Source organism: Chlorocebus sabaeus, chromosome 25 (genome assembly GCF_047675955.1).
Source record: "Chlorocebus sabaeus isolate Y175 chromosome 25, mChlSab1.0.hap1, whole genome shotgun sequence".
In the NCBI taxonomy this organism is placed as follows: Eukaryota; Metazoa; Chordata; class Mammalia; order Primates; family Cercopithecidae; genus Chlorocebus; species Chlorocebus sabaeus.
In genome coordinates this window covers 49,802,119-49,820,870 of record NC_132928.1, presented here as the reverse complement: position 1 = coordinate 49,820,870, position 18,752 = coordinate 49,802,119, and the positions used below count along the sequence as shown (strand labels likewise).

Genomic DNA, 18,752 nt, shown 5'->3' with positions numbered 1-18,752 from the left:
ATTTTTTTATTACGGTAAAATATACATAACATAAAATTTACCATTACAACCATTTCTTAAGTATACAGTTCAATGGTGTTAACACCATCCATTTCCAGACTTCTTTTCATTTTGCAAAACTGAAACCCATTAAACAGTAACTCCCATTCATCTCTTTCCCCAGCCCCTGGCAACCACCATTCTACTTTCTGTCTCGATGATTTTGGCTATTCTTACTGTCTCATATAAGTGGAATCATACAGTATTTGTCTTTTTGTGGTTGGCTTATTTTACTTAGTACAATGTCCTCAAGATTCTTTCATGTTGTATGATATATCAGATTTCCTTCCTTTTAAGGCTTAATAATATTCTATTATATATATAAATGTCATTTTGCTTATTCATTCATTTGTTGATAGATAGTTGGGCTACTTCCATGTTAGCTACTATGAATAATGCTGCTTTGAACAGGGTTGTACAAATAGTTCAAGCCTCCACAAGTTTTTTGGTTGTATACTATATTTGTCCATTCTCACACTGCTATAAATTACCCGAGACTGGGTAATTTATAAAGAAAAGATGTTTAATTGGTTCACAGCTCCACATGGCTGGGGAGGCCTCGGGAAACTTACAATCATGGCAGAAGGCACCTCTTCAGAGGGTGGCAGGAGAGAGAATGAGTGCAAGCAGGGGAAATGCCAGATACTTATGAAGCCATTAGATCTCATGAGACTCACTATCATGAGAATAGCATAGGGGAAACTGCCCCCCCGATCCAATTACTTCTACCTGGTTCTGCCCATGACACTTGGGGATTATGGAGATTACAATTCAGGGTGAGATTTGGGCGGAGACACAGAACCAAACCGTATCATATATCTAGAAGTAGAATTGCTGGATCTTATGGTAATTCTAATTTTACTTTTTTGAGGAACTGCCACACTGTTTTCCATAGTGACTGTACCATTATACATTACCACCAACAGCACACACGGGTTCTAGTTTTGCAAATCTTTGCCAGCAGTTACTATTTTGTGTGTTTTTGATAGTAGCCTGTCCTATTTACATCCTAATGGGTGTGAAGTAGTCATAATATAATTTGTAATGAGTTATTTTTCTGAGGAAAAATAATATAAGATTGATGTTCAGTGAATGCTGATGTGATTGCAGGTAAATTGGCAGGATGAGGAGCAGCAAATCAAAAGAGGTGCCTTTACAAAATCCAAGGAACTCTCAAAGCAAGGATACTGTTCAAGGTATGATTTTGTTTTTTTAAAGGGAACTTAATACCTCATTTAGGTCATGTGTATTACATTTTGGTCTAATAAATAAATGAAAATTATACCTATGCTTTCATTTATAGAAAGTGGATAAATAATTTTTAAATTCTCTTATATTTTAAATATACATGGTGCTTCATGTTAAAAGCATCCTATGGTAAACTGTTTTGTAAAGCAGGAATCCTTTTTTAAAATGAACCAGTATATGTAAAATTTTTCAGAAATTCTGGCCTAATTTCAATAAATGGTATAGCCCCAATATAGCTACAGACTTACAGGGTTACAGATAATAATAGTAAGAGTCTCACTGAATCCTTTTTAAAATAATGCATTAGAGGTAATTTTAAGGCATGATATTTTTTGAGGGAGATTGACAAACTAGAGTACATCTGGAGGAAGATTATTGGGTTTGTGAAAGATCTGGAAATCAAGTCATATGAAGAGTATTTGGAGGAAGTGGAAATACTTATCCTGAAGAAGGATGACTTATGGAAAATACATGACCTTAAACTATTTGAAGGGTTGTTATCTGAAAGACTGAATGGATTTTACCTATGTTTTTACTGGTAGATCAAAATCTGGAGTAGCTTTCTAATCTTTCTCACATTGTATTATAAAATATAGTACAATATAAAATTTTTGTTCAGCTCATTGGGGTAAACTGAGGGTGCTGCTTATTTTTGGAGCTGTCTGATATAGATGTGAGTGGAAATGCCAGTCCAATGGTAGCAGTGTCTATTTACCTTTAAACTATATGTTGGGAATGTTGGCTTAATAATCTTATAGATAAAAACCCATTTTGACTCAATATAACAAAGCATTTGCTGAGGAATTGTTCTGCCTAATAAGGTAGTTTTCAGACTTTTGAGTACATTTGGGAGCTTATTAATATTCAGATTCTGAGGTCTAATTCAGAGATTCTGGTTGATTGATATAGTAAATATCATTTTTTTTCCCAGGAGATATTACCACATCGTGGGATGCACTTTCTCAAACCAAGGCTGCTGTAAGTAGTTTTAGCGTCCATTTATTTATTTCTATATCAAAATCAATTTCCTGTTATGATTGAATAGATTAAAATTTTTTCCATACTGTTCTTTAAAATTTACTTTTATTTTTATTTTTTGTTATACAGACAGGTTCTCACTGTGTTGCTCAGGCTGGTCTTGAACTCCTGGGCTCAAGAGATCCCCTCTCTCTCTCTCTCTCTCTCTCTCTTAGTCTCTCTCTCTCTCTCTCTCTCTCTCTCTCTCTCTATATATATATATATATATATATATACACACGCACACACACACGCTATATATTATAAAATGAACATAAATGACAACTATTAAATGGTAAAGTAATAAACAGGATACTACTTTAGGGATTAGGAGCACAAGCACCATGGCATATAAAGTATTAAAATTAACTGGTTGTGGTGGCTTACACCTGTAATCCTAGCACTTTGGGAGGTTGAGGTGGGTAGATAGCTTGAGCCCAGGAGTTTGAGATTAGCCTGGGCAACATGGCAAAGCCCTGTCTCTACCAAAAAAAGACAAAAATTAGCCAGGCTTGGTGGTGTGCACCTGTAATCCCTGCTACTCAGGAGGCTGAGGCAGGAGAATTGCTTGGGCCCAGGGAGGTTGAGGCTTTGAGGTTGCAGAGACCCTTGATTGTGCCACTGCACTTTAGCCTGAATGCCAGAGCAAGACCCTGTCTCAGCAATAATAATAATTTGTACTGTTTATTCACCTTTAATAAATTTGTTCATTTGGTAGGTGGAAAAGAGAATTTAAGCTGGATGCAGTGGCGCACCCTGTAATCCCAGCACTTTGGGAGGCCAAGGTGGGAGGATCATTTTGAGCCCAGGAGTTTAAGACCAGCCTGTAAAACATGGCAAAACCCCATTTCTGCAACAGTACAAAAATTAGCTGGGTGTGGTGGCATGCGCCTGTGGTCCCAGCCACTCGGGAGGCTGAGGTGGGATGATTACCTGAGCCCGGGAGCTCAAGGCTGCAGTGAGCTGTGATCATACCACTGCATTCCAGCCTGGGCAACAGAATGAGATCCTGTCTCAAAAAAAAAAAAAAAAAAGAAAAGAAAGAAAAATTTAAAACAGAGGATGAAGGTAGTGGCTTTGTCTATGTAGAAGGCTCATTGTTAGGGAGGAAATGAAGGAAACCAACTTCTTGAATGGACTGTGAGTTATTCTTCCTTTCCAATTTGGATGCCCTTTATTTCTTTCTGTTGTCTGATTGCTCTAGCTAGGACTTCCTGTACTATGTTGAATAACAGTGTTGAAAGAGTTACTTCTTTTTTGTGGCAATAACAGGTTGTTTTTTTCTCTTACTACTGAAGAAGAATGACTGTGGGCAACCTGTTCCCATTTGTGTTCTGGCCAATCTTGTCTAGAGTTTAGGAATCCAAGTTTGGCAGGTGCTGCAAATAGTTCATTCAAAGGGAAACTCTTTTCTTTTTAATTTGCTCTCTGGGCAAATTACTTTCCTAATATACCCTTTTTTGTTTTCTATACCACCTGATTTTGAATCACCTACTTCTTTACTAAGTATTTCAGTGATATTTTCTGTCCTCTAATCTTTAGAACTAGTTTGAAAATAAATCTGGAAAAGGTGATATAACCTAGATTTGGTCCCAATGCAGAGTCATATTTTGGCCCTATGAATGTAGCAATATATATTCTGTCTCTTCTACCTGAGCATTATATTTTGTATAGTATAGAAATAGTTTTTATCCACCAGTTTAACTTAGTGCTAAACTAATTTAGAGTTAAACTGTTAATAGTTGTTTTTCAAAACTATTGGGTGTTTTTGAAGAACATTTAAGGATGATAAAGGAATATAAGTGGGGAGACAATCTAATGTAGACCTATTAGTATATCAAAAATTATTCCAATTTTTAAAATGCATTGGGATGCAAAAATCTGAAGGAAGGCTGGGTGCAGTCGCTCATGCCTGTAATCGCAGCACTTTGGGAGGCTGAGGCAGGTAGATCACTTGAGCTCGGGAGTTCGAGATCAACCTGGACATTTGGGAGCTTATTAAAATTCAGATTCTGAATTTTAAACCCCGTCTCTACAAAAATACAAAATTAGCTGGGCTAATTAGTGGTGTACATCTGTAGTCTCAGCTACTTGGGAGGCTGAGGTGGGAGGATTGCTTGAGCCCAGGATGCAGAGGTTGCAGTGAGCTGAGATCATGTGACTGCACTCCAGCCTGGGTGACAGAGTGAGACCCTGTCTCAAAAAAAAAAAAAAAAAAAAAAAAAATCTGAAGGAAGATATATCAAAATTTTATATGAAGTGTCTATATGTGATGGAATTTTGATGATTTTAATTTTATTTTTTATATTGTTTCTGTTTTCCTAGTTTTTTCTTGTAAGCATGTAATATTTTACTATTTAGGAAAAAATGCTTTTCAGTCATTGAGAACATTGGTGGTTATAACCAAAAGTTGACTTATATTACAGAGTTATATTTTCTCTTTATTGTGAAACTTACTTTATAGACATAAAACTGTAAAACACAGTGGCTGTTTGAGTACTTATAGTCCTAAATTTTGGTCCAGGTAAATAATTCTTTACTCATTTTTGCATGTAAAATGCACAGGATATATTGCATAATGGTATGTCACATATAAAGTCAGATAATTGGCTGAACATGGTGGCTCATGCCTGTAATCCCAGCACTTTGGGAGGCTGAGGCGTGTGGATCACCTGAGGTCAGGAGTTTGAGAACAGCCTGGCCAACATGGGGAAACCCCATCTCTATGAAAAATACAAAAATTAGCCCGGTGTGGTGGCGCACGCCTGTAATCCCAGCCACTAGGGAGGCTGAAGGAGAATCTCTTGAACCCGTGAGGTGGAGGTTGCAGTGACTCGAGATCGTGTCACTGCACTCCAGCCTGCATGATGGACCAAGACCGTCTCAAAAAAAAAAAGTCAGATAATTTACTACTTTTTTTTTACTAAACAATTTAAAAAATAGGTCAACATATCAAGTGGAAACTCTTTGATATTCTTCAGAATCTTACTGATTTTTCTTGTCTAAATTTGGGGAGCATTATGCCAGATATTATTATAGCTAAAGTAAAAAATGATGAAAAACAAATATTTTAAGAAAGCATTCCTGAGTTTTTTTTCTACTTTGGAAAAAGGTATCAGGCAATATACTTTTAAATAACCATGTAAATTGATGGTGGATTATTTATGGAATTAACTTATGTCTTGTGATGGTATTTAAACTTTAGCTGAGACACATTGAAAATAAATTAGAAGTAGCCCCTACAAGTACAGCTGTGTGTGATTCTGTCATGGATACCAAGAAGTCTTCTACAAGTGCTACCCGAAAAATAAGTAGAAAAGGTATGTATGAAGTTACTTCCAAATATATACATATATTAAATATAAATTTTGAAAAAACAGACAGCTCTATCTACAGGGGTATAGCTTGTAGATCTAGCCACCACACCTGGCTAATCTTATTTTATCTTTTGTAGAGACGAAGTCTCTCTGTGCTGCCCAGGCTTGTCTTGAACTCCTGGCCTTAAGTAATCCTCCCATCTTGGACTCCTTAAAGTGCTGGGATTATAGGTGTAGCTACCACACTCTGCCTTAAATATAAGTTGTTGATGTAGTAGTTTTGTTTCAGTTTAATTTCTTCTTATAGTCTCGTGTTGCTTGCTTTTTTGTCAGAGACACTGGCGTTTTATCTTTTTCTTTTGATATTGGGTAACTATGAAACAGCCTCATGTTCAGTGACTGTAGATGGTGTTTTCACCATCTTTTGATCAGGGACTTTAGCACTATTACATCACCCTTGACAATGAGTTTTCATTTGTTTTTAGCGATGAGTTTCATTTTGAGGTTATGTATGTCTGATTTGTTTTTTAAATTCACAGATAAATAGTGCTTTGGAAGTGAAATTTAGTTGACTTAATAAAATGTATATTTTTATTGGGATTTAAAATCATAAATGGAATCTCTTTCATATGGTGACTGTTATAAAATGATATAATGCAAATATTTTCTTGGGTTACCTTTTGTATTTTGATCTTGTGGTTTCTTTCCTTTTTTTTTTCTTTTTTCTTTTTTTGAAACAGAGTCTCACTCTGTTGCCCAGGCTAAAGTGCAGTGGTGTGATTTCTACTCACTGCATCCTCTGCGTCCCAGGTTCAAGCGATTCTCCTGCCTTAGCCTCCTGAGTAGCTGTGCCACTAGGCCTGGCTAATTTTTGTATTTTTAGAAGAGATGGGGTTTCACCATGTTGGTCAGGCTGGTCTTGAACTCCTGACCTTGTGATCCGCCTGCCATGGCCTCCCAAAGTGCAGGGATTACAGGTGTGAGCCATCATGCTGGGCCATTCTGTGGTTTTTTAATTGGTGGGTGAAAACCTCCAGGTCAGTACTTTCTACCTAAACTGGGATATATTTATATATATAAATATTTTTATATATATATAGACAGATAGATTTTTTTTTTAACCTGGCAGTTTGTTAGGTTGTATCTGATACTTCTCTTTTAAGTGAGAGCCATGACAAAAATAAATTTTATATGTAGAATTTTATTTTGCATTGTTTTCTCAGAATATAATTTCTCTATCAATGGAGTTACTTTAACAATTTAACCTGAATGTTTTTCATCTACTTATATAATATAATATCCAACTAGAGATACTAGAGATAACTTATATAATATCCAACTCTTAGAAATAATAGATACCTAATTTTTTTTAAGATACCAGCCAAATTCAGAAGCAGTTGTATTTTATATCATATGTTCTCACAGATTTCCTTTTCCTTCAGATGGTAGATACCTGGATGATTCTTGGGTTAATGCTCCAATCTCCAAATCCTCTAAATCACGAAAAGAGAAATCTCGTAGTCCTCTCAGAGCTACCACCCTGGAGAGTAATGTGAAGAAAAATAATCGTGTGGAATTTCGTGAACCTTTGGTTTCTTATAGGTTAGTATTGAAAAAAAAAGGTATCAAATAGGTTTAGCCTGTAATATTTACAGTAAGAGTATACTTTGTTTTCTGAGTTTTTTACAGCACTCTGGTTGTGAAATAGTGTAATACTCTAGTATTACTACCTTTTTCATTCTCCACAAAAGATGGCTACAAAAGATAGTGCAAACATGAAATACTGACTGCAGTGGCCTCTTCTACAGATAAATATTCAAGGGGAAAGAAATAGTAATAGTTGCCTCAGGCCACCTTTATTGTAATAAATATGTTTCCTAGAAACAAATTATTCCATCTCTGGAAGTATGGCTTTTTTGTTTCTTCTTAATAACTCAGATCATTTATTTTATATAGTGAACTTTATATTGCTAACTTTTTTTCTTTTTTGAGGGGGGAGCATTAATTAGTCACATAAAATTCCTTTCTTATTGAGAATGTGAGTTGATTTATTGTTTTATTTTGTTGCCAATGGCTTTCAGCAACTTAGATGTTCAAGATTGATGTAAGAATTTTGATAGTATAGATGATATAAAATGCTTTGCATTTTTGTTAACATGGCTTAAGATATTCAACTGATAAACTTACAGAATTTTGTATTTGAGAGACGCTTTACTAATGATTTCAGTGCATTCATATTCTTAGTATGGCAAATATTAATAAGTAATAAACACTGGGCCTTTTTTTTGTTTCATTTGTAAGCTTTTTTTGTGTTTTAAACACAAATCAAGAAGTTTCATGATGATACTTGGTAGTTCTAGGTGTATGTTTGTACTCTTAAATTTTACATACATTGGGAGATGGAGGTGGATTGTCAGTTCAATTTTTAATATGTTGCATTTGATGCAATTTTGAATTATCTAGGTGGAAATATTAAGTAGGCATTTAAAAATTTGGGTAAGAATGTATGTGGGATGGTCAGGGCTGAGAATATAAATCTGGGAGTTAATCACTAGTATTGAAGCACTAGAAGGGCTGGAAAAAATATAGAAAGAAGGTCAGGGGTATAATCTGGGTAAAGTTCAGAGTTTAAAAAAAAGGAGAAGGGAAAAGTTTGAAGAGGAATAATCGAAGTTCAGAATCTCTAAACACACAGATATTAAGCAACTTGCCTAGAGACATAATCATTTTCAGAATTGAGACTGAGTTGCTCACTTCATATTTATGTTCAGTGTTCTTCCTGCAAATAATACTACTTTACATTTAGAAGTATGTAAATTATGGTTTTTTGTTTTTGAGACAAGGTCTTGTTCTGTTGCCCAGGCTGGAGTGCAGTGGCACGATCATGGCTCACTGCAACCTCCGCCTTCCGGACTCAGGCGATTCTCCCACCTCAGCTTCCTAAGTAGCTGAGACTTACAGGCGCGAGCTACCATGCCCGACTAATTTTTTTTTTTTGCATTTTTGATAGAGATGGGGGTTTCACCATATTGCCTAAGGGAGTCTTGAACTCATGTGCTCAAGTGATCTACCTGCCTCGGCCTCCCAAAGTGCTTGGATTACAGACGTGAGCCACTGCGGCTGGCCTGTAAATTATGTATCTTTTAAGAAAAGAAAAAAATACCCAGAGGATAGCTGTGAATGGAATACCCTCCACCTGGTGGATTCCATTCCTCACTTAAAACTCATTACTTTTTTTGGGAAAAATGGCCAGATCTGTTTCTACCCCACTCCCATTTTCCCAACCTAGTTCATCATCCCTCTCTGCTCCCAAAGTACTGTGTAGCTTCCTCTGTTAAAACATTTTCGGGTGGCATTATGTTTTGGTTCCATATCTGCCCATTAGTCTATCTAAGGGTGTAAATCTTACTCTCATGGCATTAGCTTAATGCCTAGCATGTACTAAATATTTAAATACTTTTTCCTAACCTATTACCAGGAAAAATGTGAAATTTACAGAAAAGTTGAAGGAATTATATACTGAATATCTTTATATGTATTCAGTAAATATTTAATGAGTGAGTGAATGAAAGATTGTATGAAATTACTTTTTGTTGGGGGGTGTTAATTTTCTGTCTTTTGAGAGTGGACATGATGTGTAACCTACCATTTTATGTTTTTATTTTTTGCATGTGCTAATTTTAGAACTAAATTATTTTAACTGTCAATTGTTGCAGTCTTGTTAATATAGTGAAAATAATCACATTTAGCCTCGGTCTCTAGGACTGATTTCACAGCCCCATCTCTTTCTTTTTTTCTTTTTTTTTTGAGGCAGTGCCTCACTCTGTTGCCCAGGCTGGAGTCCGGTGGCCCAATCACAGCTCACTACAGCCTTGTTCCCCTGGGCTCAAGCCATCCTCCCACCTCAGTCTCCAGAGTAGCTGGGACTACAGACAAGCACCACCACTCCCAGCTAATTTTCGTATTTTTTGTAGAGACAGGTTTTTGTTGTGTTGCCCAGGCTAGTCTCATACTCCTGGGCTCAAGCAATCTGCCCACCTTGGCCTCTACAAGTGCTTGGATTACAGGTGTGAGCTACCACACCTGGCGATCCCCATCTTTTTCAAAATCAACCACTCAGAACAGGGTCTAAAGTTTTTTGGGTTATGGACCCCAGTGAGAATCTGACAAAAGCCGTAGACTGTTCTTTTTTTTTTTTTTGAGACCGAGTCTCGCTTTGACTAAGTCTTGCTTTGTTGCCCAGGCTGGAGTGCAGTGGCATGATCTCAGCTCACTGCAAGCTCCGCCTCCCGTGTTCACGCCATTCTCCTGCCTCAGCCTTCCAAGTAGGTGGGACTACTGTCGCCTGCCACCACGCCCTACTAATTTTTTTGTATTTTTAGTAGAGACAGGGTTTCACTGTGTTAGCCAGGATGGTCTCAATCTCCTGATCTCATGATCCACCCGCCTTGGCCTCCCAAAGTGCTGGGATTACAGGCATGAGCCACCGCGCCCGGCCAGCTGTAAACTGTTTTCTTAGAAAAATGCACATGCTCATATGATCTCAATAGAAACAGTTACTATGTTATGTTATCGTGGCTTTAAAAATCTTTGTAGTATTTAGGGTTTTATGCTTTTACCTGAAATGCCCTAGATCAGATCATTGCTATACAATAGAACCATTAATGTGAGCCACACATTCAACATTTTTAGTAGTCACACACAAAAAAGATATTTTACATTCCTAAATTTTTAGAACCCAGTATGTAACTTACATTACAGCAGCTGTCAATTTTGATTAGCCACATATCATGTGCTCAATAGCCACATGTGACTAGTGGCTGCTGTTTCAGACATTCAGGTCCAGCCTGTTGTTATGTCTGGCTTTATAATTTTCTTGACTATTTTTTTCATGATTCATGTGCTCTTCTCACTGCTGAAATATTTGTCTTCATTAGCCTCCCTTTTCATGAACTGCTTTCCTAAAATAAGGCTCAGCCAGGCACAATGGCTCACACCTGTAATCCCAGCACTTTGGAAGGCCGAGGCAGGTGGATCACCTGAGGTCAGGAGTTCAAGACTAGCCTGGCCAACCAACATGGTGAAACCTCGTCTGTACTAAAAATAGAAAAGTTAGCCAAGCATGATGGCACGCGTCTGCAATCCCAGCTACTCGGGAGGCTGAGGCGGGAGAATCACTTGAACCTGGGAGGCAGAGGTTGCAGTGAGTGAGATCATGCCACTGCACTCCAGCCTGGGTGACAGAGGGAGAATCCTTCTCAAAAATAAATACATAAATAAATAAATAAATAAAATTTAAAGTAAGGCTTATTAGAATGACATGTAAAATAAAAATAGTCTCTGGAGGAAGATTTTTGGTAGTGTTTTCTATGAGCAGAGAATATGGACTTGTGAGAGGTACTTCGGCTTTGCCCAGCCTTCTTTGCTTACTCCTGATTTTCTAGATACGCTTTACAAAGTTTGAAGCTGCCAAAAAATACTTTGTGGTTAAGAGATTTAACATTACTAACCACATTTATTTGGAGGAAAATATTTATTGTACCTCCACTATATTTCTACTCCTAGTCTATTTATTAATTTTGTTCCTTATTTAGAAGTGACATATATGAAATGCCAGTATTTGAGAACTTCTTTCCCTGGTATGTAAGATTTTATAGAGTAGCAAATAACACATTTTATTGACAAATGTCAAGTGAATACCCGAAGTCAGATTATAATCCTGTTTTCTGGAGTTCTTAGGAAATCTCTCTACATATCTTTTGCATATTCCTTATTTTATAATATGCAGATTGTTATTTAGATTATTTGCCATTTTACTTGATAGAGGGGGTATTGAGCATTGAGTTATAATATTACTAATGGTTATTTTGCAATCTTTAACTTACTGGAATTTCTAGGCTTTTTATTTTTTGGTTTCTAATGCTAGCTTAGAGTTCTCATTCAGTTTGTATGACTGGTTTCCATTTGACTAGTTTTTGTACTTTTATGAAAAGCTTTTAAAAAGATTTAGCTTTAAAATTGACAAGTAGAAACTGTATGTATAGTATACAACATGATATTTTGGTATATGTATACCTTGTGGAATGGCTAAATCAAGTTATTTAACATGTATTACCTCATATTCTTATTTTTTGTGGTGAAAACACTTAAAATCTACTCTTAGCAATTTTCAACTATACAATATGTTATTTCTTATAGTCACAGAACTTATTATTTTTTATTGTAGGGAAATCCATGGTGCACCTTCCAATTTGAGTTCCAGCCATCTGGAGTCAAAGGATGTATATTGTGTAGATGTTAATGAAGAAAAGAGTGAGAGTGGTAACTGGATGATAGGCAGTCGAGAAGAACGGAATATACGGAGCTGTGATTTTGAGAGCTCCCAATCATCTGTCATCAATGATACAGTTGTTAGGTTTTTAAATGATCGACCAGCAATTGATGCATTGCAAAATTCTGAATGTTTGATTAGGATGGGAGCTTCTATGAGAACTGAAGAAGAAATGCCTAACAGAACAAAAGGAAGTGAGAACAATTTGAAGCTTTCTGTGAATAACATGGCCCATGATATTGATCCAAAAGTGTTACGACTAACTGACTCTTCTCCATCCTCTACTAGTACTTCTAATTCCCAAAGATTAGATATTCTAAAGCGGCGACAACATGATGTCAAACTGGAAAAACTTAAGGAACGGATTAGAAAACAGTGGGAACACCCAGAAGAAACAAATGGCCACGGTCAGAAGCTGGGTCATATTGACCATCCAGTAATGATTGTTAATGTTGATAACTCAGTAACAGCAAAAGTCAGAAAAGTGGCAACAGCACCCCCTGCTCCAGCATATAAAGGTTTGTAATCAGTCTTTATATCTTCCTCTCCCTGCTTCTTTGTTCTTCTTTCTCCCTAGGATGTATTTGAATAGGGAGGATCATCTTTAGAACAGGATGTTATTCTTGACTGCATAAGCACTTTGGGAGGCCGAGGTGGGTGGATCATGAGGTCAGGAGATCAAGACCATCCTGGCTAACATGGTGAAACCCCGTCTCTACTAAAAATACAAAAAAAATTAGCTGGGCATGGTGGTGGGCCCCTGTAGTCCCAGCTACTTGGGAGTCTGAGGCAGGAGAATGGCATGAACCTGGGAGGCGGGGGTTTCAGTGAGCCGAGATCGCACCACTCACTCCAGCATGGGTGACAGAGCAAGACTCCGTCTCAAAAAAAAAAAAGAAATTATTTCAATATACATGTTAAAAATACAGATTCCTAGATCCAACACTAGTCCTAAGTCAGATTTTCTGGGGCTGTGGTCTAGAATTGGAATTTTTAATGAGTCCTTCAGGGGATTCTTGTGGTTCGAGAACCACTATATGAACATTTACTAAGTTATACAAATAATAACTGATACTATTTTCATTTTTTTTTTTTTTTTTTTTTTTTGAGACGGAGTCTCGCTCTGTCGCTCAGGCTGGAGTGCGGTGGATGGATCTCAGCTCACTGCAAGCTCCGCCTCCCGGGTTTACGCCATTCTCCTGCCTCAGCCTCCTGAGTAGCTGGGACTACAGGCGCCCGCCACCTCACCCGGCTGGTTTTTTGTGTGTGTATATATATATATATATATATATATTTTTTTTTTTTAGTAGAGACAGGGTTTCACCGGGTTAGCCAGGATGGTCTCGATCTCCTGACCTCATGATCCGCCTGTCTCGGCCTCCCAAAGTGCTGGGATTACAGGCTTGAGCCACCGCGCCGGGCCGAAACTATTTTCAGAGAACTGAAAGAATACTGCCCTTATGTTGCCATTGTATTTGGATTGTTATTAGGAATTATTTGAAAAGTAATATTTAAAAGATAATTCCATTTCCAGTGAATATTTGAGTACAGAATATTTTGGCATTGGCATTGATCCTGTTGATATTTAATTTTAACATGAATGATTTACTGTCCTCATATTTAAGAAAACAATATTTAAATCACATTTGTGCCAACATTGGTAGATTTTCATTAGAAAGTGCTCTTCAGAGCTTTTTTTTTTTTTTTAAAGCCAACTCAAGTTTTTATATATGGTAGTTTTAAGAGGTTTCTATTTTTCTATTTTTATTTATATGTTCCTGAAATTATTTTCACAGGGTCATCATGTGAACTTTTTAATGAAGGGTTGATTTCTTGATTAGTTTAATTCGTGTTAGAGTTTTGTTATTTAAACTTCTATCAGGGTAACCTTTTTAATTTTTTTGTGGGTATTTTTTCCAATTTTAGTTTTTATATATATGCTTAGGTAGTTTTTGTATATATGCTTTTTTATATATATATATATAAATAAATAATTTGTTTCTTCTATTAATTTCTTTTTTTTTTTTTTTTGAGGCACAGTCTCATTCTGTCACCCAGGCTGGAGTGCAGTGGCATGATCTCGGCTCACTGCAACTTCTGCCTCCTGGGTTCAAGCAATTCTGCCTCAGCCTCCCGAGTAGCTGGAACTACAGGCACCCACCACCATGACCAGCTAATTTTTGTATTTTTAGTAGAGACAGGGTTTCACCATGTTGGCCAGGCTGGTCTTGAACTCCTGACCTCAGATGATCCGCCTGCCTCGGCCTCCCAAAGTGCTGGAATTACAGGCGTGAATCACCGCGCCCAGCCTGTTTCTTCTATTAATCTTAAGTAACAATCTAGGGCACTTTTTTTTTTATTGTAAACAGTTTTTTTTTGTATTTCTGTATTGACTCTTAATTTTTCTCTAATAAGTTTTGCAGTTTTTGTAGACCTAAGGTATCTTTAGTCATTTTTCTCTAAAAACACATCTACTGCATATAGTTTTCGCTGATTATTAGTTTTATTTTGTATTGTTTACTATGTTTTGCTAGTGATCCTCATTGTGAATTAGATAAAAATGGATAATTTGCGTTTCATTCTAGCTAATTTGCGAGAAAATTGTGACCAATTCACTCTAGAATACTGAAGAATTGTCATTGTTCAATATTATAAGTAATAATATTTTTTATTAATAATGTATTAACACAATTCTTTAATATTTTTCTAGTCATTTGTGTATCACATCCATACCATTAACACAGCACATAGCAAATGGTGAGGTCAAAATATTCTTTGTTGGTTCCAAGATAGTGATTACCCCAAATCTTTGCTGTAATTAAATACAGACCCATTAAGTACAGATTACACATTTAAGTTTTGTTCTTTATACAAGTCAAAGTTCTGAAATACCAATGGTTATTCCACTAAGACAAAGTTAAAATGTTCAGTTTGAATTCATATTTTGTAATAATTTGTAAAAACCTGAAAGTTGGCCGGGCGCAGTGGCTCAAGCCTGTAATCCCAGCACTTTGGGAGGCCGAGACGGGCGGATCACAAGGTCAGGGGATCGAGACCATCCTGGCTAACCCGGTGAAACCCCGTCTCTACTAAAAAATACAAAAAACTAGCCGGGCGAGGTGGCGGGCACCTGTAGTCCCAGCTACTCAGGAGGCTGAGGCAGGAGAATGGCGTGAACCCGGGAGGCGGAGCTTGCAGTGAGCTGAGATCCGGCCACTGCACTCCAGCCTGGGCGACAGAGCGAGACTCCGTCTCCAAAAAAAAAAAAAAAAAAAAAAAAACCTGAAAGTTAAAAACAATTCTATAGAATGAGAGTGAAAATCTTAAATATAACTTTCTTTGAGTTGATAACTGGATTTCCCATAGTCCTTTTACTATTTTTTTAATGTGCTAGTTTTTATATTAAAATATTTTATAAATATAACTTTTGGAGGGGTTACTTTAAAAAAGGTAACAAACATTTGAGAACTCATTATAGAATGTGGCTTCCAATGTCCTAAGCAGTGGATTTTTTTTTCCAACAATGAAAAACTGTTTTTCTGACAACTTTTTGGTAGTGTAAATTAAAAGCATCTTAAAATACTGTATTCTGAAATGACATTTTAAGTTCATTTGTTTAAAGACATAATAAATTCATTTTGTTCACAGTCCAAATGATGAAGAGTGTACCTCGAAAAGTTCTGTCACTCTTGTGCTTGGCCCCCTTTCTGGAGGTTACTTGTGTTAACAATTTGTATATCCTTCCAGAAATAACTTTTGCAAACATAAGCAAATAGGAGCTTGTGTGTATTGTGTGTTTGTGTGTTTGTTTATTTTCTTCCTCTTTCTATACAGTTATTAGCATACTAAACTCATTTTACACCTTGATTTTTTATTTATGTTTTTTTAAAAAGAAACAGAGGTGCTCTATGATTCTGCTTTAAAAATTTGAAATGGTGAATACGAATGGTGTTTATGTGATTCTTTCTTGTACTATATTTAGTTGTTTGCGTATCTTTTTCTTCCTGGTATAAATGCCCATGAAGATAAAGAGCCTATCTTGGTCACCCTTATTTTATCTCAGAACCTGTTACAGTGTCATGGACATAAGTAAGTGCACAGTAAATTTTTTATTTTATTCAATAAATTTAACCAGTAAGAAAAAAAGTGGACAAAGCAATGGAAATAAAGACTTGGGGACAGAAAGATAAACTGATGGAGATAGTGAAATCTCCTTTTTTTTTTTTTTTTTTTTTTTTTTGAGACGGAGTCTTGCTCTGTCGCCCAGGCTGGAGTGCAGTGGCCAGATCTCGGCTCACTGCAAGCTCCGCCTCCCGGGTTCACGCCATTCTCCTGCCTCAGCCTCCCGAGTAGCTGGGACTACAGGCACCCGCCACCTCGCCCGGCTAGTTTTTTGTAATATTTAGTAGAGACGGGGTTTCACCGTGTTAGCCAGGATGGTCTCGATCTCCTGACCTCGTGATCCACCCGTCTCCGCCTCCCAAAGTGCTGGGATTACAGGCTTGAGCCACCGCGCCCGGCTGTGAAATCTTCTTAAAGTTAACATACAAGATGTGAATGCAAAGAAAGACTCTCATTGGGATAAATGTTTCCTAAAGAGAGGAGAAAAAGAGGGTTAAATAGTTGAGCAGTGGGGTTAGGTGATATTGGAAAGTTGAGGAAGACAGAAATACATTTGCATAGAACTGCCACACTTTCTTTTTTTTTGAAAGTTTTTTACAGTTTATTAATCCTCATGAAAAATCTGCAGTTATCACAGGTAAAGTCATTGCAGAATCTTTACTCCTGTTTTTAGCCTTTGCAGTCCCCCTGACTTTATTCATTCTGTTCTTACGTTCCTTTTGCTGTTTCCTTGGGGTCTTTTTTTCTCTCATACAGGCCATGTCTTAGAAGTCTGTGTTTGGTCTCATTTTTCATTGCATAACCCAAGGAATCATAAATCATGCTGAAGCCATTTGTCTTGTCACCAGCAAAATGGGTTCTGAATCCAAATACAAAGATGACATTGGTGTGGCTTTGTACATTTGGGCTAGTTTTCCCCAAATTTCTGTCTTTGGTACTGTTACCTTTCCAGGGTGAAGGACTTCTGTGACTGTGCTCCCTGAGGTAGTTGATTGGTTATGAACTTCCTAGTACAAATAGTTATTGTGTCATTCATGATGGCAGTCAGTCCTCAGGCAGCTAGGCAGAATCGCCACACTTTTTTAATGGCATACTATATTTTGCAAAACAACACTATGTTTATAAATTTTTTCTCGTATGTAGATACAGATGTAATGGTGTGTTCCTTGCCACAAATGTTGGGTGAAATTAAACTTATGCTATTGTGCCTAATGGCTGAATAGATTATTTACTATTAGATATGTAATTAATTTACCAGTACATTTTCTCTTATACCTTTAAAGTACTACTACCAGTTTTTTACTCCAGCCTATTCTTTACATTGATTTAATTGTACAGTTATGTATAGGTTGCTAATTCTTTGATAAGTTGAACCAATCTTTTTTTTTTTTTTGAGACGGAGTCATACACTGTTGCCCAGGCTGGAGTGCAGTGGCGTGATCTGGGCTCACTGCAAGCTCCGCCTCCTGGGTTCATGCCATTCTCCTGAGCCTCAGCCTCCTGAGTAGCTGGGACTACAGGCGCCCGCCACCACGCCCAGCTAATTTTTTGTACTTTTAGTAGAGACGGGGTTTCACCGTGTTAGCCAGAATGGTCTTGATCTCCTGACCTCATGATCCACCCGCCTTAGCCTTCCAAAGTGCTGGAATTACAGGCGTGAGCCACCATGCCCAGCCGAGCCACTCTTAAGATAAAAATCTTTGTACTACTTTGGTTATCATCTATATTCATTGTTTTATTGTTTTTGACAAAACAAAGTTCAGTGTATTTCTTAAAAGAATAGTGATTATTTTATTTTATTTTTTGAGACAGAGTCTCAGTCTGTCGCCCAGGCTGGCGTGCAGTGATGCAGTCTCAGTTCACTACAACCTCCACCTCCTGGGTTCAAGTGATTCTCATGCCTCAGCCTCTAGAGTAGCTGGCATTACACGCGTGTACCACCATGCCTGGCTAATTTTTGTATTTTTGGTAGAGATGGGGTTTTGCCATGTTGGCCAGGCTCAAACTCCTGGCCTCAAGTGATCCACCCGCCTCAGCCTCCCAAAGTGCTGGATTACAGGTGTAAGCCACCGTACCCAGCCAAAGAGTAGGGATAAATTTGAAGTGGAAACCGGGCCGGGCGCGGTGGCTCAAGCCTGTAATCCCAGCACTTTGGGAGGCCGAGATGGGCGGATCACGAGGTCAGGAGATCAAGACCATCCTGGCTAACACAGTGAAACCCCGTCTCTACTAAAAAATACAAAAACCTAGCCGGGCGAGGTGGTGGGCGCCTGTAGTCCCAGCTACTCGGGAGGCTGAGGCAGGAGAATGGTGTAAACCCGGGAGGCGGAGCTTGCAGTGAGCTGAGGTCCGGCCACTGCACTCCAGCCTGGGCGGCAGAGCGAGACTCCTTCTCAAAAAAAAAAAAAAAAAAAAAAATTTGAAGTGGAAACCTAAATGGTAATTCCTAGGAAATCCTATATATGTAAGGTTTCTTGAGAAATTGAAAAAGTATGTTTGAAAGACCTATTTTCAACACTTTGGACACAATTTGTCCGAATAAACAGCAGCTTGCCCATTTGTTCAGTCATAGGCAAAAACAGATGGATGGTAGCAATTATAATGCCTGTCTTCAAAGATAAGAAGAATACATAGTATTGTCTCTCCCTTCATCTGGAGAAGGGTAGTTCGTGTCTTTG

The 18,752-nt window shown here is 37.6% G+C and overlaps 1 protein-coding gene and 1 pseudogene across 6 annotated transcripts in view; one reads left to right on the top strand and one right to left on the bottom strand.

Moving 5' to 3' along the window:
* Positions 1–18,752, top strand: part of CEP350 (centrosomal protein 350) — a 157,875-nt gene that overhangs the window by 26,865 nt on the left and 112,258 nt on the right. For 5 of the 6 annotated variants that reach the window (XM_073011725.1, XM_073011724.1, XM_037985869.2 and 2 more), the window contains exons 2-6: positions 1,150–1,235; positions 2,219–2,265; positions 5,510–5,624; positions 7,064–7,223; positions 11,848–12,470. In XM_073011725.1, coding sequence (XP_072867826.1) covers positions 1,163–1,235; positions 2,219–2,265; positions 5,510–5,624; positions 7,064–7,223; positions 11,848–12,470 — 1,018 coding nt within the window. In that variant the 5' untranslated portion in view covers positions 1,150–1,162. The remainder of the gene's footprint in view (positions 1–1,149; positions 1,236–2,218; positions 2,266–5,509; positions 5,625–7,063; positions 7,224–11,847; positions 12,471–18,752) is intronic. The other variant, XM_073011726.1, reaches the window with a different exon arrangement.
* Positions 16,686–17,461, bottom strand: LOC103230501 (small ribosomal subunit protein eS24 pseudogene; annotated as a pseudogene).